The following is an 18,674-nucleotide window of genomic DNA, read 5'->3' as shown; positions in this document are numbered from 1 at the left end:
GCATCCTTCCCTATATAGTAGGCCACAAACTGTGTGTGGCAAAAGATGTCTGTCTGAATTCAGTACTCATAAAAGAGTAGGCAGAAAGTATCCGGATGACTAACTTCTTCTGGTGAGATTCTGAAGTGTGCATACGATGGACTTTACTATACCATGAGGCCACGGGAGAGGCTTTCTGAATGGCAGCAGCAATGCTGGTTATTCAAATGATAATGACAACATGGTAAATGTAGTATGTCCGAATTACATTCATACTACACACACACACTCATACTACAGTAGTCAACATTTGAAGTGGATTAAAACCTTTCATCAAAGTTACATGAATTTTGAACAATACCCGTTCTTGTCTTGGGACTTTAATTAACTTTTAATTAAGTTAACTTTAATTAACTTTTTTGACTTCCACTTCAAATGTTGACTACTATATAGACACTTTTCAGCGGTCTTGAAGTATTTAAGTACCTACTCAAGAGTAGGCCTATGCAATTTTGGACAGACAGACATGAAAACATTACCTTTTTAAACCTCATAGCCTACCAGATAGCCTATAGTTGAGTAGCCTAGCCTACAGAGGTGTGCATTTGGGCCACAAAAACAATAATTTAGTATTTTATGTATGATATCAGTTCATTGTTTAACTCAGATCATAGTCATAAAGTGTGGGGAACATTAATAATACATTTTAAGTACAGGCTATCTGGCAGAATATATATATTTTTTTAAAGTAGGCTATGTCATTTCTACCTAACAGTTGGCTAATGTTCTGGCAACGATCCTTCAAAGTTATCTGGTCTTTAATAATGTTCTTAAAAAGTTAGTAGGCCTACAAAAACTTTATTTTTAATAAGATAACTTTTTTTTCTGAAATGTTTTAAATATTTAACTAACATTTTTTACATGTTTTATTATTATTTTCCGAATACAGCTTTTCGAATCCGGAAGAGTGTGGTGAGTCTCTCTCTCTCTCTCTCTCTCTCTCTCTCTCTCTCTCTCTCTCTCTCTCTCTCTCTCGTCATGATTTTTAAGTCCCGCCCGTTCCGTTATTCGTCTCTCTGTAGTCTGTACCGACGCCTGTCCCACTCCCGTGCGCTCGCGCTCATCACCGGAGCCAAGCGGAAGAAACTCTGAAACGGCTTTGAAATCCCACAATCAGGAAATACCATTCAAACTCTCCACAGCTGGCGCTTTGTTGAGCACTTTCTCCGTTAAACCGATTCTTATCAAGTTGAAAACTTTTTTTTGTTTTGAAAGAAGAGATGTGGGTGGTAAACAGTCTGGCCGAACCGCAAACCCACTAACAGCCGAACAACCAGCAGAGAGAAAACAGCTTCTGGAGCGACAAACATCATCACGGTCCGCTGTGTCGGTTGGCCGACTGAAGTGAGTCTCTCGCCTGTTGTTATTACAGTGTTTGTTTAGCATTTATTACAGCAATTACTTTGTGTGTGTGTGCGAGTGTGTGTGTGTGTGTACCTGGTAACGTTACTCCCTATACGTTACGGGGACCAAATGTCCCCTTGTGCCTTGTGGGGAATTTTTTTTGGTCTCCTTGAGGAAAAAACAGCTTATAAATCATATGAAATAAAGTATTCAGAAAACGCAGAAAGTTTTCTGTGATTGGTCATTTTAGGGTCAGGGTGAGGGGATAGAATATACCGTTTACTTTGTACAGTATACAAACCATTAACTTATGTCTACGGAGAGTCTAGGTAAAGATATATATATATAAATATAAAAAAGTGTGTAGACCTGTGTGTGTGTAAGTGAGCTAAACCTACCTGACAAGAAAAACCTACCTTTTTTGCTATGTCCTTAAATTCTAGCTGTAGGCTATATAAAAACAATACAAGTCTATGGAATGTCCCCATTTAGAAAGCTATTTAATTATAAGTAAATGACTGTGAACTAGACGTGAATTAAGGATTTGAATTTCTGCCTTGTGTAAGGTTTCTTGCCAAAAACATCAGCCCATCCACATGAACAGGAACAATAACACATGTGTAATAGAGGTAAATTAAGTTTCAGGTCTAAAATTACTTTTAAAAAAGTAAACTGACCCAAAAACCCCATTTATTTTTTTATTCTTTCTTTCTTTCCTTTTTTTTTTCTTTCTTTTTTTTTTTGGTGAGTGGTGACATTTGAATGAAAGGTTGGGTGGCCCTGTTACCAATAAATTGACAAACACACATTTAACCTGCACAAACCTTTGATGGAATCATGAATATGATGAATTAATGTAACAAAATAAGTACCAAAATGTTTTACTATTATGTTTCTATTTTCAGAGTTAGGTTGTTTTATTCTAGAAAAGTCATAGTTCATGAAAAAAAATGTATGGTTGATTGGGAGTTGCACAATTGAAAAGGTTGGGAAACACCAATTTAGAGCATACGCATTGCGCAATGGTTCAGCGAAGAGAGGCGGCGTGTTCTGGCGCAAACGTTCCCTGGTGCTATTCTGCAGTTTCAGAAAACAGTTCCGCCACAGACCAGGAAATCCCTAGTCTAAAGTCAGTGGTGCGTTATTCAGATGTTATTTTAAGGGCGCATGCTTGGCGTGTAGCGTGTGCAGAACACACACACACTTTGCTTCTCTCATCTACACAGATGCAGCAGTTCCCATTTTTGCAAACCATACATAATTACAAGGGAAAATATTACCACACGAGGGAGATCATTGTGGTGTCCATGAAGATGTGAAACATAGGCCTAAATCTAGCTTACACATTTACCCAAATTATTCAGGCTAATTGTAGTAATGACGGATCAAACCTGTTTGATCAATAGTGGCAAGACACATCGGTATATAAGGACATCTGACAAAGTGGGTTTTCCGTCAAGAACCAGGAAACGAAATTCTGAAGACTGAAATCACGTTACCATCATGTAAGTCGCGTGCGCCTGCAAATCCGCCGTTATAATAGCAATCCGAATTAGAATTGTCTATTTTGATTTCATGGTGACATTAATGGGGATTTAATGGGAATCCCCATTTAGACAGCCAGATGTTGTGTGTGTGTGTGTGTGTGTGTGTGTGTGTGTGTGTGTGTGTGTGTGTGTGTGTGTGTGTGTGTGTGTGTGACCACAGTTCAAGAGTCCATGTGTTTTCCTTCCGTCAGCTCTTTCTGTTCATCTGCTATGAAACATTCACCCAACATTCTCACTTCATGAGACTGAGATTTCATCTTAAATTGGAACTTTCTCAAAATAAATAGACATGTGACTAATGATGTGACTAATAACCCATCCGCTATAAAGGCCAGCATGACACGTCACATCTTTAAACATCTGCTCTGACCTTTGACCTGATTAGAAGTGACAAATACAAAAAGAGGAGATCAGTTGTCACACTTTACCCCAGAGAATGAATCTCATAGGTTCGTTTTTAAAAAGTCAAACGTCCCTCAATAGCTGGGTATGTTGTCACAATGGGATCTTGCCTTTAAAGTTTCCATCTAAATAGTAAAAAAAAAAAAAATGAAACACAAAATGTATGAAACAGCAAGTCTTCATTAAGTCTCATCATTCACAAGCTCTGAATATGACAAAAATGTGTGGGTTACACTTTACAATAAGGTTAGTTAACATGAGTAAACTACATTATAACTACATTATACACAGTTATACTAACATTTACTAATACATTATTCAAATCAAAAGTTGTATATTTTAATGTGATTTAATGGACCTGAGCTGCATGAACTAACAATGAACAGTGTTTTTATGAATAACGTTAACAAAGAAACGATAAATAATGTAATGTATTTTGAGTTAATGCATTAACTAATGTTAATAATTTGGACCTTATTGTAAAGTGCCACCAACGCTTGTCTACAGTATGTGTTATTATTACTAATAACCCATCATCATGAAGATGATTCAACTTCAGCTCTGAATTAAAACGCCTGCCATTATATGGCTTGAATGTTTTCCATTTAAAAGCACGACGTGAGCTATAAAACATTTGTGAAGCATTAAAATGAATTCAAAGTCACATTGAAATGAGTCTGATTTTAATACCCAAATGAACCCTACAGCAATGCAAAATCAGTCACCCAATGTTCCAACATCTGCTGTGTTTAATCAGATGTGTTTAACACACTTTTTCCTACATCCAGTCAGTGATGCTGTTTCAAACTTTCCATTCATCATCTCTGGTTTGATGGTTTGCTGTATGAAGTTAAGGCTTGCTCCCATCAGGATTGTTTGGGCTGATCACTGACCACTGGAACCAGTATTTAAAGCCTTCTATTTACTATTACTTATTAAAACTGGTGCACAGAAAACGGCTTAGGTAACAGTATCTCTTTCAGAGTTTTAATAACTATTAGTGACACTTTATTTGACTTTGGGGCAGTCACTGGTAACCAGAAGGTCGCGGGTTCGATTCTCAATACCGGTAGGCCCTGTGTATGGTCCAGTGTATGGTGTGTGGACCATAAGGACCATAAGGACCATACTTGGCTTTCATGTCATGTCATGTCAGTCATTATTTTACAGTATCCTTGTTACACGTTTACTACACTATTTAGTAATAACAGTAAATTATGAATATACACCCAACCCTAATCCTAACCTTATAAGTACATGTAGTTAATTAATATTACTGAGTACTTATAATTACACTGTAAGAAGGACACCTTAAAATAAAGTGTAACCAAACTCTTTTTATTGTCTAGCACTTCTACCTGCAGTAGACTTCATTTTACACCTATCTATTTTTTGATTTAGCTGATTTGGACGTTAAGTTTGGGCTTTTAGGAACAAAAGCGCAAATCTGTGAAGGAAAGAAATAGACGAATTGTGTCACTATAATCTTTTCTCCTCGATTATCATATTTTCATAATCGTTGAGATGCCAAAATAGAATTAAAGGGGTGGTATAATGCCCTTTTCACAAGATATAAAATAAGGCTCTGATGTCCCCAGAGTGTGTATGTGAAGTTTTAGCTCAAAATACCCCACATATATTTTTATATAGCATGTTAAAGTTGTCACTTTTTGAGGGAACGCACTGTTTTTCTGTCTGTTCCTTTAAATGCAAATGAGCTGCTGCTCCCGGCACAGGGGGCGGAGCTTCAAGAGCTCGTGTCCTTTTACCTCACACACACATGCACTGAACATTTCTAAAACTTTTAGCCTTTTATGTTTAATCTGGAGTCAGACAATGATGGAGAGACTCAAGAAGTTGTAACTTTGCAGATGTTGTTTATGCTCAAACAGCAACATTACACACTAACTAAAGTTAGAAAAGTGAAATCATATTCAACCACCCCTTTAAATTAATCTCAGCACTAGTTTCTTGCTGTCATTGCAAAGTCTCTGTTACTGACAGTTGAATTTCTAAATGGCCCCATTTACTTTCTGTCTTAGTACTTTAAAAACTGCTCATATTCCTTTATGAAAAAGCCTTCAAATGTCTGACGAGGTTGGTGGTGTTAAAATATTCTGTTGTGCTTTCTGTCCTGTGGGATTTCCTTAGCACACACACACACACACTGCAAATTGATTGTCTTTTTCAGACACCTGCAGAACTGTCAGATCGATGAATTTAGTGAAGTCATTTTAGCTGCACGTAGAAAAGTTTTGTCTTCTGATCAGCCTTTATAGGGACCACCGGTGAAACCATTTAAAATGATCATCGGCAGCCGACTGTTGTGTTATTATCAACATGATCACTTCACTTCAACCACCTCCTATGAAGGACTGACGATGTCTGATTCAATTACAGGAGTATTCAGAGTTTAAAAAGGCGTTCAGAGTTCAGGCAAAAGTGGCCCAAAACCACAGATTTCCCCCCCGCTCATATGTGACTCAGATAAACACTGATTTCAGTGTCCTCCGTGTTTATGTGTGTTTGATAGCACGCTGCGCTCCATCTCGTTATTGATCTTTTGTGCATGCGGGGCAGTTTCCAGACCATGATCAGTTCAAACTCTAATCTGATATTAGCCACATTGAAAAAAATGATGTAAACAGCCAAACAAAATTTGAGCAATAAATCATACATGAGTATTAGGTTTGCATTGTGAACGAAGCCAAAGATATAAAATTATTCTAAAGTAGTTCTACTAGTTTAATCTTTGAGCTCATAAAATTTCCTCAGAGGTCTTCACGGCAACCCGTCAAAATAAAAGTTTGGTTCAACTTGAAGAAATTGTGACAGAAATATATTACTGTTGTACAGTAGAATTTTGCTATAATCCTAACACTAATAATAATTTTTTAAAAATTTGTTAAAACATTTTTTTAAGGAATAATTACACTATTTTTGTAAAAAATTATACTTTTTTAAAAATGAAAGGATTTCAATTAATTAGACATGCTTTTTGAGTACAAAAATTGTATTTAACCATTAAAATGGAGTAAAAATAAAAATAAAAAATAAAACAGAAAAAAAAAACAGAATGAAAAATTTAAACATAATTTGAAAAAAAAAAAAAAAACATAATTTGGGACTTGGATTTAATGGGGCCCTAAATATATGTTTTCAGATTTTTGTTCAACTTTTAATAAATTGTTTTTAAATGATACAAGTTTCATGATTTCAATTAATTATACATACATACATACATACATACATTTAATTTGACCATTAAAATGGAGTCAAAAAATTTTTTGAGAAAAAAAAATAAAAAAAATAATTGGAACACAATTAAGTGGAATTTGGGACAAAATCAAATGTATTTCATAGGGCCCTTCAGAACAGGAGCAAGAACTCTTTGACACGGGAACCTTGTGGACTAGAATTAGAAAGCGATGATTTATTTGATTGACAGTGGGCATGCTATTATACAGACACACTGGTGTTGGTTCACCTGCCTGTACAGACATATCATCAGCACAAATCACCCCGTTATACAGCCTCACCAGGCGAAGTAATTACTACACACAACAAACCCGTTTACACAAGACCAGTGATAGACATTTGACTCCCAAATATTTATTGCTCTCTTTACAAACACTGACCAGGCTGCAGACACTGCTGTTGATTCATTTACTGGTTTTCAGTTCTTGGCTCATCATTGACCGGCATGAATGACAAACAAACCACCTCAGCATTACTCAGCAAAACCTCAACAGGTGTAAATTTGACAGCTCCTCCACCTGGTCCCGTCCGTCACTCGAGTTTGTTGAAACAGCTGTGATTCCACGGATTACAGTGATGTTAATGTGCCAGGAATATAATTATGCAAATTCTCCTTGCAATAGTAATTATTTTTGTTTTGCTGAAGCAAATGATGCGGTGCTTGTCTGTGCAAAACCCAGGGCCTCGATGGTAAGGTGTTGTTGTGAGTGGTTTCCAGTGCTGCGTCTCAATTCGCCTACTTCTACTTTGCCCTAAATGTACGTTCTGTTTTTGTGAAGAAAAACACATACTTTTGAGTGTGTAGCAGAAGAATGCAAGCTTTGGGACATGCAGCACTTGGTCATATAATTGTGTCTTTAACACTTAGTTACATGCATCCTGCCTCCGTTTAAACCAAGGGGGTAATCCATCCGCCGGAAACCGAAGCCTCCCCGGGAGCCGCCATTGTAGCAGACCGTCACCTGCTGTTAGCATCCCATTGACTCCCATTCATTTTGGCGTCACTTTGACAGCGAATAACGTTACATCTGAGGCGTCCAAAGACTCCATTTGTCCATTATTTATTTATAAAGAAACACGACAATGTATGAAAGACTCCATTAACTTGTATCTTACGCTATGGCCCGTAGAAGCAGTTTTTGTAAAAATAGACTAACGATTGCGTAATAACCATGCGACTCTCTGTCGCACAGTCGAGAAATTACCATATGGACCGGCGGAGATTGCGAGATTCGGAAGGGAATGATTCAGATTTCTCTCGGCACAGCTACTAAAAGACTTACAGTGTCCTTGATTTTCCCTGGTCGTAAGGCAGGATCATGACAGAATCATGTTTTGTGTACAAGCGCATGGCCAATTGTTTGGGCCATGTGCTTGTGTTGTCTCGTCATCTAGCCCCGCCCTCCTTGTTATCCTCATTTTGTCATTATTGCTTTACCTGTGTCTCCTGTTATGTTATCATTAGTCTCCCTAATTAATCCCCTTGTGTTTGCTGTCCTGTGTCGGTTCATTGTTAATCTTACCTGTGAGTACCTTGCGGAAAGTCTTGTTATTGTGAGTGTTTATTAGAAGTAGTGTTTGTTTATTGTTAAGTCATAGTTTAGTCTTGTCAGCCTACGATTCCTTGTCCCATCTGAGTTTCGCCCCCTCGTGGGTTTTGTTCATAATAAACCGTGTGCTGTAACTACTGTCTGCGATTGGGTTCATTCCCTTCTTTACCCTTCCAACATCATAACACGTTGCTCACGTCACATCTACGTCGTCAAGCTCAGTTTGAGCCTGCGCAGTTCGCCTGGCGATCAGGAAGTGAGTGCTTCAAATGGGCTTCACTTTTCTCCGTTGACATCTATGGGGTTGCTGTGTCCATCTTATATACTGTCTATGGTTTAAACTAGGGATGCACGTTATATCGGCCACCTTATCGGTATCGGCTGATATAAGTAAATTTTTTATGTTTATCGTTATCGGCCCGATAAGAAGATTTGCCCGATATATTAAAGCCGATAAATAATGGGATATTTCCTACAGTTGATACAGTTCAGATGTGCACTGTTCGCCATGATAGTTTTAAATTGCTTGAAGTTTGATTGGAATCACTTTGAAAAGGAAAATGCGGTTAAGTGGAACATGCGCTGTGCAAGGCTGTCATATAGGCTTCATAAAATGATAATGAGAACATCATTATAATTGTGTGATTGGGTCATGAGACTTTTGTTTTTATTATCAGGCTCTCAAAAATTATATAAAAATTTGCATTTAGATTTATAGACTAACATATCAGTTATCGGCTTTCAAATACAAAGTTTTATCGGTTATCGGCCAAATTTTCATATCAGTGCATCACTAGTTCTGTAATGCAGAACAATGGGTGTTTATTAAGTATAAAATTAAACAAAAATCCAGCACAGGACTGAAAACACAAGGAGAGTAAATAGGGAGAGCAAACAAAGCAGGAAATGAGGGAGGACAGGTGGGGGAAATCAATCAATAATCAGGTAACAAGAGGGGAGGGGCTAGACAATCGACAGGAGAGCACATGGCACAAGGAAACACATGACAAGCCATGTGCTCACACCAAACATGACAAAAACACAAGCACATGGCCAGTAAAACAAATCACAAGCCATGTGGTCATACAAAACGAGACATGAACACGCAGCCAATGAGAACACTTATAAGACACGTGTTCACACAAAACATGACAACATGAAAGCACACAGCCAGTGTAAAACACAAGCTGTGTGCTACACAGCACAAGACATGAAAGCACATACAACAAGACACACAGACAAGACAAAACAGGAGTGGCAGGGCTCTGTCACAAAACTAAGAAATAGACAGAAGTGACAGAACCCTGACAAGCTCAAACTGCCCTGTCAATCATCTTTTCACAGTTAAAATCCTCCACATTCAATTTGATTTCCTACCATATCGGAGAGAAATGTAGTCGCACATTGATCTGCCCGTCGTGGGTCTTTCATGTGTTTGTAAAAAACCATCCCATTTAAAAGTTAATGAATGTAAACGTATCTTAAATATCTTTTCGTCAGGTTATAAACTGATTATGAATTAGTCAAACCCCTTTATCTTAACCTCTCTTTTTATTCGTGTTTGTAGTTACTAAAAGAGTAGTAATCGAATCGCCATCCAACGCACAATGGGTTGTGGGAAATATTAGCGGAAAAAGTAGACCATCCAGTATCTAATAATACTCATTTCAACATACTATGATTTGGGACACACTAATTCTGATTTTGAATGCTATTTAGGATGGACAGTATGCAAATTGGGACGCAGCACATGGCATTGCTATGTGGTTGGGTTGCTAAGATGTTCTGAGCGGTTGTTGACATGTTGCTATGCAGTTGCTAGGTGTTTTTTTTTACCGTCTGAAACACCCTCACGTCTCCTCTGGTCTCTATGACTCAGCTCCCTCTTTCAGTGGAAATCTGGGGGATTTTTTTTTTAACCCTTTTTTTATTCTCTGCCACACAAAATCACTCTAATCGCTTAGAAAAGCATGTTTACAAGAGTCGTGAGATTTAATGCGTAGTCTTAAAATTGTTATCTTTTACAGATCAATACTTCTTATTGATTTTGGTTGATTTTATGCCCTGTGACTGTTGCCTTTGGCTTGCTCAGTTGGGGATATTCAATTTAATTAATCAATGAATAATACTATTGATTAGCATTACCAAACATGGAAGTTTTATTATTATTTTAATTTAATACTGTGAAGCTGCTTTGATACAATCTGTATTGTGAAAAGCGCTATACAAATATTCTTGACTTGACTTGACTTGTTTCTTAGCGAGAGGAACACAGTTCTGATTCTTCATCTATCTGATCAACTGATAATCTAATCAATGCTCAATGCTCATCTTAATCTTGTCCAGTCAGCTGGTGTAAAGGACGATTCAGAGGACGGCCAGTGTCAGAGCATTTGACCTTGTTGAATAAATAATTTATAATATATTTGACCTAGTCTTATCTGAGATTGTCTGTTGAGTCACACGAGTGGCATAGGCATCTTTAGTGCTCTATATATAGACTAAGTAGTCTTTTGGTGGATAACTGAATGGACAGCTCTGTTAAGGTTTTAAAAACCTCTGAGAATCATCACACACACACACACACACACACACACACACACACACACACACACACACACACACACACACACACACACACACACACAATGGTTCATTCACACACACACACACACACACACACACACATACTCACTCTGCCAGTGTCTGCGTGAGTTTCCAGCACTCAACAAAACCATGTTCCACACAAAAGCTTTACATACTTCCTCATGCTCCTACTAGACACACACACACACACACACACACACACGATGCACTGATAGGTTCAGCAGAGAATGGCCAGAGTGGAGTCACATGACCTGAGCAGCCAATGAGAGTTTAGGGGCAGAGCTGTCGTGAGCGGGACGGGGCGTCTGACCCTCACACACACGCGTGTCTGACTGTGCTGAAAAGGAATGCTTGCATTAACACAAGTTCTGAATCAACACAGCAAGAGCGTTAAACTGAACCTTATCTGATCAAACTCGTGAAAAAAACCTTGGTGAAAAGGAGTGTACTTTTAAATGGAGTACTACTTACCGTATTACGGAAATAATATACTTAAAAGAATATGCTTAAGTGTGAACTGAATGTAATGTTTTCCGACACATGCTAATTGCAATTAAATCTTTTATAGTTTAAATTCATATTAAAAACAATTAGCTGAACTTTAGAGTGCTTGCTTACCCACTTAAGTAAGACTTTAGTAAATCTTTATATGTATTTTTACAAGTACATCTAATGTCTTTGAAATGTGGTTAAAGTGTACTGCTAAATACTGACAATTTATTTGCTTATGTCATTTATTTAATAAAATTTCTAAGACACATTTGTAATGATGAATTTAGTATTTAAAGTCCCCCAATGGTGAAAATCATGTTTTTAATGTTGTTTATATGTCTATGTGGTATTTTTAAGACAAACCATATACAAATTCAAAAGTCAACACCATTGCTGAGTATTTTGTCCTTAAAACTGCAGTGAACCAAACACAGTCTCAAAAACACGGTTTGAAATCGCTGGTGTTTCTGACGTCACAAACTACCTTGTAACCAATCAGTTCAACGAGTGATCGTCAACGAGTGGATCTCTGAGCTGGTGTGAGTGAGTGAGTGAGTGAGTGAGTGAGTGAGTGAGTGGGTGGAGGCGGGGCTAATATGAATGTTCGTAGAACCGCGTATACTTTGTGGGTCAAACCGCTGTCGAAGAGATCAGAGAGCGAGAAAACGCAACTGGTATCGTATATACTGCGGAAAATGAGAATTGAAAGCGTTCCAGATATTTTCAGTATTGATATGTAGGGTACAACGGGGATAAATGCACACCGTAAATCTCTTTAAGTGCCCTTTAATTTATTTAATATATTATCTGTAAGTACAGTAGTTTTTATTTTTATTTGATGTACACTACAAGTTCATATTAAATACAATTAAGCGCACTTAATTTTCACAAGGGCACTCTCTGCTACATACATTACAGGTATAATTTGAAGTGAGTCACAGTAAATTGAATTACAGTGCTCGGTTCTTAAATAGCCTAGAGATGACGAGAGAGATTGAATGTGTCAGCATTTTGATCAGTGTTGGCCATAAACACCTAAACATTAAAACAGAAGTGTGTTACAATGTCACTGGTCCAACTTCTGTTTGGTAAAACTGTCATCTGCTAAATGTAAATCATGGGATTTAAAGGAACAGTTCACCTTAGTGCAAATTCTGTGCATTTATCCATATACTCTAATATCATTCCAAACTTGTATGTTGTTATTTTCTGTTGTGGAACACAAAAGTGAGACATTTTGAAGAACCTATAGTATGAACTCGCAAAGTTCATTGTGACTTAAGAACCTACAATCTCCAAAAAGCAAAATTAAAGTATTTGGAGTAGTCAAAGTAGTTTTAAGTGAAGAACAGACAGAAATTTAATTTGTGACCATTGATCATCTTTCTCTCTGCTGTAGCTCTCAAATTAAACATGGCATCTTTAGGCCGTTTTCATCTGGTATTAAGATGCGTTTAAGATGCGAATCTATATACAGGTGTACAATGTTTTGAGCTTGTCCACTTTCGACCACTTCCAGAGGTAGAAAACGCATTTGATCGGATTGCTTTCGTAGAGAAGAAGCTCATGTGGTCAAATTAGTTTGAACAGCCACGAAAGTCCGTCTACTCTCCACCTACTGACCTAATGCGTAAACATTATGGGAAGTGCGATAGCCAGACGGGATTTAGCCTAACTTTATCGGCTGAAGACCCAAGTATCCATTAGATCGAAAGATTTTTTAAAAAGTCCATACATTTACCAGCCCATAGACCCTCCCCTCTTAAGAAATCAGGACAGAAGTGGTTGAAAGTGGACAAAACGGATTAAAACACCAGGTGTAAACAGAAATGTGTCTCCGTTCGTCTACTTGTGATCCGAACTCAAGTTAAATGAGCAGTTGCCCTATACTCACCTAAGCACCATTTTTTTCCCTTTATGTATCTGTTCTAGCAGTTTGACCAAACATTTGGAAACTCATTAACAAATCAATACTTATTTTCTTAAATGTATTGTTTTATCCCATCACATTTGTCTGAATTCTGTGAATTAATTCCTCATCTCCCGAGTGGTATCGTGTTATTTTCTGTGATGGATTGTGTGAGTGGAGAATAACAATGAAGGCCACATCTGGTTGAGCTTGCCCTCTCAGAGGGGTCAGCGAGAGGAAACACTCTCAGTGAAACACAGATCAGTGTCTCTGCACACTTCACTTCACGGTACATGGAGCTCTAGTATAGAGTGATCAGTCACATGTCGTTTACTGCTCTGGTGATTGATTATGTCCATCAGAATTAGATAATGCTTAACCTCCTTGATTGATTCCATTGGTTGTTGATTGGTTTTTGGAATGTGGGCGTGGCTCTCAAAAACCAATAAGAGCTTGCGGTCGATTATAAGAAAGTGATGGGGTTTAAGTTGACTAAAATAATAATTTACTTAAGTGCAAAGAGGGTAAAAAAAAAAAATCACACTTAAGTAAATCTTTATCCACCGGTTTCACAGACAAAGCTTAAGTCTAGTCCCAAAATGCATGTTTGAGCTGTTTTAACTGAAAGCAACTTGCACTGATATATCTTAAAATGTGTTTTTTTTCTTAGGTACTTTTATAAAAGCTATTTAAATATCCTAACTGAACTGATGCCTAATCCTGAAACCAATCTATAAGTTTCAGGATTTCAGGCCTTTAAGTAATGAAATGATATTGATAGATAAAATACTTAAATCTTCTTTGAAATATGGTACTGGCAAATGTACTGACAAGTATTTGTGGTAAACTAAAAAATACTCTTGGTCTGGTTAAAACCTGTGGACCCCAAATTTCAGAAGTTGCAAGCCGATGCTTTTCAGTTTATTTGTGCAATATGCATTAGATTCGTCAGATTCACAGATTTCATCAATCTATCAGACGGCGCCAACTCGTGCGAGGACTTCAGATGACACAAACTCTGAATCAACTTGCACCAATGCTACAAAATGTCATAATATTTTTTTAACATACAAGCATTCATTACTTCAATGAGCTCATTGCGCTTCTGCCTTAAATTATTACATTGATTAAATTAGTACAGCTAACTGTGATTTGTATATGTACATTTCTGCAAATACATAACTTACAGTTACCACTCAATACAGATCACTCTAAATTGTAATGTAGACATGCATTTTCTATAAAGCTGCTTTGAAACTATGTGTATTGTGAAAAGCGCTATACAACTAAATGTGAATTGAATTGAATTGAATATCAGGAAGAAACCAGGCTGCTATAATAAGCATTTCTGAGGAAGAACTAATTCATGATGCGATTGCCATGAGACGTCATTAAGTACTACGTTTGCTGTTGAGATATTTCCTCATTCGGACTACAAATACACATTTCCCAATCATGTCTTTGCTGTCGAGTGTCGACTGTGTAATCCTTCTCATAAACTGCTGCACTATTACATCATGCATGTGTGAGAAAGATTGTTTTTTAATGCATTGGTCCATGCATTTTCCTGCCTGAGTGGTCTGTTACTATGACACTTCAAACCTGCAAAGTTTTGTGTTTTCAGAAACAACGGATCCTCCCATGCTGCGTTTTTTACAATCTTCAGTCGGTTGCATCAGTGACCACATCCTTCCACTCTGTGTTCTCCATCTCAGTTCTCTGTGTTGTAAAGCCATTGAGTGCAGATTCAGGCTTAGCGTAAAACATTAAATGTACAGTCACCATGTAGTTTCACAGTTTTAGTTTTTAATTTGACTATGGCTTGGTTTCACAGACAGGGCTTAGATTTAGCCAGGATTAGGCCTCCTTAGTTCAATGAACACATTTTAGTAGCTTTTATAAACATGCCTTGGAAAAAACATTACTGGTGTGCATCTTGAGACAAAACAATGACACTGGCATGTTTTAAGATATGCCAGTGCAAGTTGCTTTCAGTTAAAACACCTCAAACATGCATTTTAGACTGAGACTTGAGCCTTGCCTGTGAAACTGGGGGTAAGTGTGTTAACATAGTCTGTGGTTGAAGCTCAGACTGTAGCCGTTTGATGTGAGGATTGATCATGTCTGGCGCACAAACGCTGCAGGATGACGCACACACTGAACTTTAAAACTTTCTATTTGAGCTTGTGAAAAATTCTTAACCCTTAATATGAGTAATAGCCAGAAGCATCATGTTCATTCAGAAGCACAGGTGCATTTTTTATGTAACTTTGAAAATTAAGCTGCATGCTTATTGTAAAAACAAAAGCATCCACATGTCACACATCCACATGTTTGAATTTGGTCAGTATAGTTGATTGGGAAAAACAGTGTGGGTGAATAAAGAGTTGTCCCCCTTTGCTCATGTTTCCAGCAAGTGCTAGTAATAATTAGGCCACCAGTCACCACCACATCACACAAACCTCAGGTGCATCTGGGCAGATCACACACACCACATCACATCTGCCTCAGTCTGATTTCAAGACCCCTGCCCTGTAATGTCATACAGCACACATGCTCTTCCTATTTAAAATGACAAAAATAACCATTCTAACTCAACATTTAGGTTTAGATCAACTGTGGTCTGTTCTGAGGTTGTAACTTAACCAGTCACTCCACCCATTTGAGGCCTGTGATCTATGTAAGTCGAGTGTAAATCCATCAGTATACTGGTAGTTGTCTAGGAGCCAAAAACATCTGTGAGCAGCTGAATGGTTAAAAGATGTTTTAAAATAGCATTGTATGAATTTATGTCATATGTCACTGTTTAACATGGGCCAGTACATGTACCAATATCAGATTTTATAACACAGTTGTGTTTGCTAAGGCAACACTGATATTTTTGCTCATACTGAGGGTTAGAGGTTTAGAAAAAACAACGTTCAATATGTTTGTCGTCCTGCAGTGTTTGCGCTCCAGACACAAGTGCTCCATTTTCACTTCAAAATGGGTTAGCTGTGGCAAAAAATGACCTGAGACCTGAGCCATATCTTCAGGGGTTCTCAACCTTTTTGACACTAAGACCCCACTTTTTTCAGGACCGTTTTGATTGGATGGATTTATGGATGGATGATGGATAATTGGATGGATGGACAGACGTACAGATAGACTCATCAACTCATCATCTTTGTGTCTTTGTGTTCAGCAGTATGTTGCAGTGGTTGAGTGAAGTGTTCTGGCAGGAGCATCTGTGGTTCCCAGAGGGCTTGGGATGGGCTGACCTGGAGGACCGTGATGGGCGGATCTATGCGAAGGCACGGGATTTGTGGGTGGCATTGCCAATCGCCCTCCTGTTTATGGTTATTCGACAGGTCTTTGAGAGGTGGGTCCAAAGCTACATCACTACACATCTTTCTTTTTCTCTCTGTTTAACTGTATACCCTCCACGCCTGAGTTTTTCAGTTTTTCTCTTTGTCTGATATTTGATAAGCCTCTTTCTCTCTCTCGGCCTCTGTCTGGCATACTTATAAATAGGCCTTCAGTTCTATTTCTGTCGGCATGCTTTTTCTTTAATGTCTTCTCCCCCTGCGTCACTCCCTTCGTTTTTCTCTCCCACCCCTCTCTCTCTCTCTCTCTCTCTCTCTCTCTTATCCTAAGCTGTCTTTGCTTTTTATCTCGTTTTCTTTTTCATTTATCCTGTAATTATTTTTTACTGTGAGTATCAAAGATAAGGAATAAGAGGCTGAAGTAGAATCAATGCACTAAAATACACAGAAATATATAATCTGCGAAGCCAGTCTTTAAAACTCTAATCAATAATCAAATAAGGGTCCAAAAGGTCAAATTTACCAATACTTTTTTTTTTTAAAAGCAGTGTCATTTAAAACACAGTACAAAAAAAAGAAGACAGGAGCAACAGAAAACATTGCATGAATGAAATAAAACAGGCCTGTAAAAGAAAGTACAATAAATGGAATACATACAACAATCGTCCATAGACGATAAATGTGGATAATAAAATGATCTATACGCAGATACTACTCTACGATTCATAGGTTTAGAGTGTGTACGATTTTTGAAAGATGCTCACCATGGCTGTATTTATTTTATGAAAATACAGCAAAACCAGGAATATTGTAAAAAACTATTGCAATTTAAATGGTCAAAATGGTTGTCCCCTGGAAAGGTACGTAGAGGAATTTTTGGAGGAGACACATACTGAAAGCATGTTTTAGGGAAGGGCTTCCTATCGCCGGGAAATGATAGCAGATCAGTAGCCCAGTGCACCAATTATGTTCTCTGGCTGGATGGTTCTGATTTTGTTGTGGAGGAAATGGACGAGAAACATGCTTGAGACTATCCAGCCCCTTTCCCGATTGCATTTGTCTATTCCAGTCCTTCCCAGGCCATAACCCAAATCCTCCATGGACCTAGAGCCCAAGCCGACTACAGACCTGGAGCCACAAAGCCTATGTCTGAGCCAATCCTCATCCTGGAGACCGAGCCCAACAAAAAGTCTGATCAGGTGTGTGAGGCGGCATCACTGTCCATCCCAGAAAGTGTGTTGGTGTAGTTTATGGGCATGATGTGGAGCTCCACCTATATTACCGCCACTGAGGGTGAGCTGTGCATAACTTCCAAATAACTGTGTGAAGAATTGGAGATTTTATCAGGGTCTCCCGTCCACCCTGGTGTTCTTCAGTTCATCGGCCCTGCCTCCGCTGGTTCCCCTTCCTTGCTCCACTCTGCTCTGCGGATCCACCTCAGGACTTCCGGCCTCCAGCTCTGCCTTGGCATGTGGCCCTGTCTCCGCTACAAACCGCTGAGCCCGTCACTCCACCTTGAACCGTCGACCATTCGGCTCCACCTGGGATCGTCGTCTTTCCCTCGTCCTTCCGGCTCCGCCATGGTCAGTCATTGCTCTGCCTACGCCACGGACTTCCAGGTTTTCGGCTGCGTCTCGTCCTTCCACCCCTCCGGCTCTGTTTGACTCCGCCTCCCACCGGCTCCGCCTTAAGGTCCTTGCACACTGAGTCCAACATTTTTGTATGCATTTTTTCATATTCGTCATTCGGTGGCTTTGAATTGTCAAAACACCTCTCAAAATGCTTTGCTACGGATGCAGAAAACGCAAATAATCGAATCCGATCCAATTTTTTTATGACCGACGAAAGTTTCCAAGGTAGTGTGCAAACGTGATTGACACAACGTGAGATCGTATTTATTATATGCGAATATTTCGCACTAGAATTTCTGACTTTTATTCCGCAAGGACCTTTAGTCCTCCAGCACCCTGGCTTCGCCTCGGCCTCCAGGACCTATGGTGTCGCCCGGTCTCTGTGTCTCCTCGGCTCCGCCCAGGTTTCCAACTCTTCTGGCTCCACCTTGGCTCCTCACACCATCAGTTCTGCCGTGGGCCTTCATCTGGGCTATGCTAAATGTCCCCTCCTGCCTTCTTCTCCTTCCTGGCTCCTCCCTCCATCATCTCCTCCGTGGTGATTCCCTCTATCAGACCCCCCCCCCCCCCCCCCCTCACACACACACACA

General features: G+C 38.8%; 1 protein-coding gene across 2 annotated transcripts in view; it reads left to right on the top strand.

Moving 5' to 3' along the window:
- Positions 1-1,058: 1,058 nt before the first annotated feature.
- The window catches only part of cers2b (ceramide synthase 2b), a 35,650-nt gene continuing 18,034 nt past the window's right edge, over positions 1,059-18,674 (top strand). The window contains exons 1-2 of one of the 2 annotated variants that reach the window (XM_079624937.1): positions 1,059-1,383; positions 16,336-16,509. In XM_079624937.1, the coding sequence (XP_079481063.1) occupies positions 16,337-16,509 (173 nt within the window). In that variant the 5' untranslated portion in view covers positions 1,059-1,383; position 16,336. Of the gene's footprint in view, positions 1,384-16,332; positions 16,510-18,674 lie in introns of both variants that reach the window. The other variant, XM_079624938.1, reaches the window with a different exon arrangement.

Source organism: Phoxinus phoxinus (genome assembly GCF_949152265.1).
Source record: "Phoxinus phoxinus genome assembly, chromosome: 10".
In the NCBI taxonomy this organism is placed as follows: Eukaryota; Metazoa; Chordata; class Actinopteri; order Cypriniformes; family Leuciscidae; genus Phoxinus; species Phoxinus phoxinus.
The sequence above is the reverse complement of the archived record's forward strand: the minus strand, read 5'-3'. Positions and strand labels throughout refer to the sequence as shown.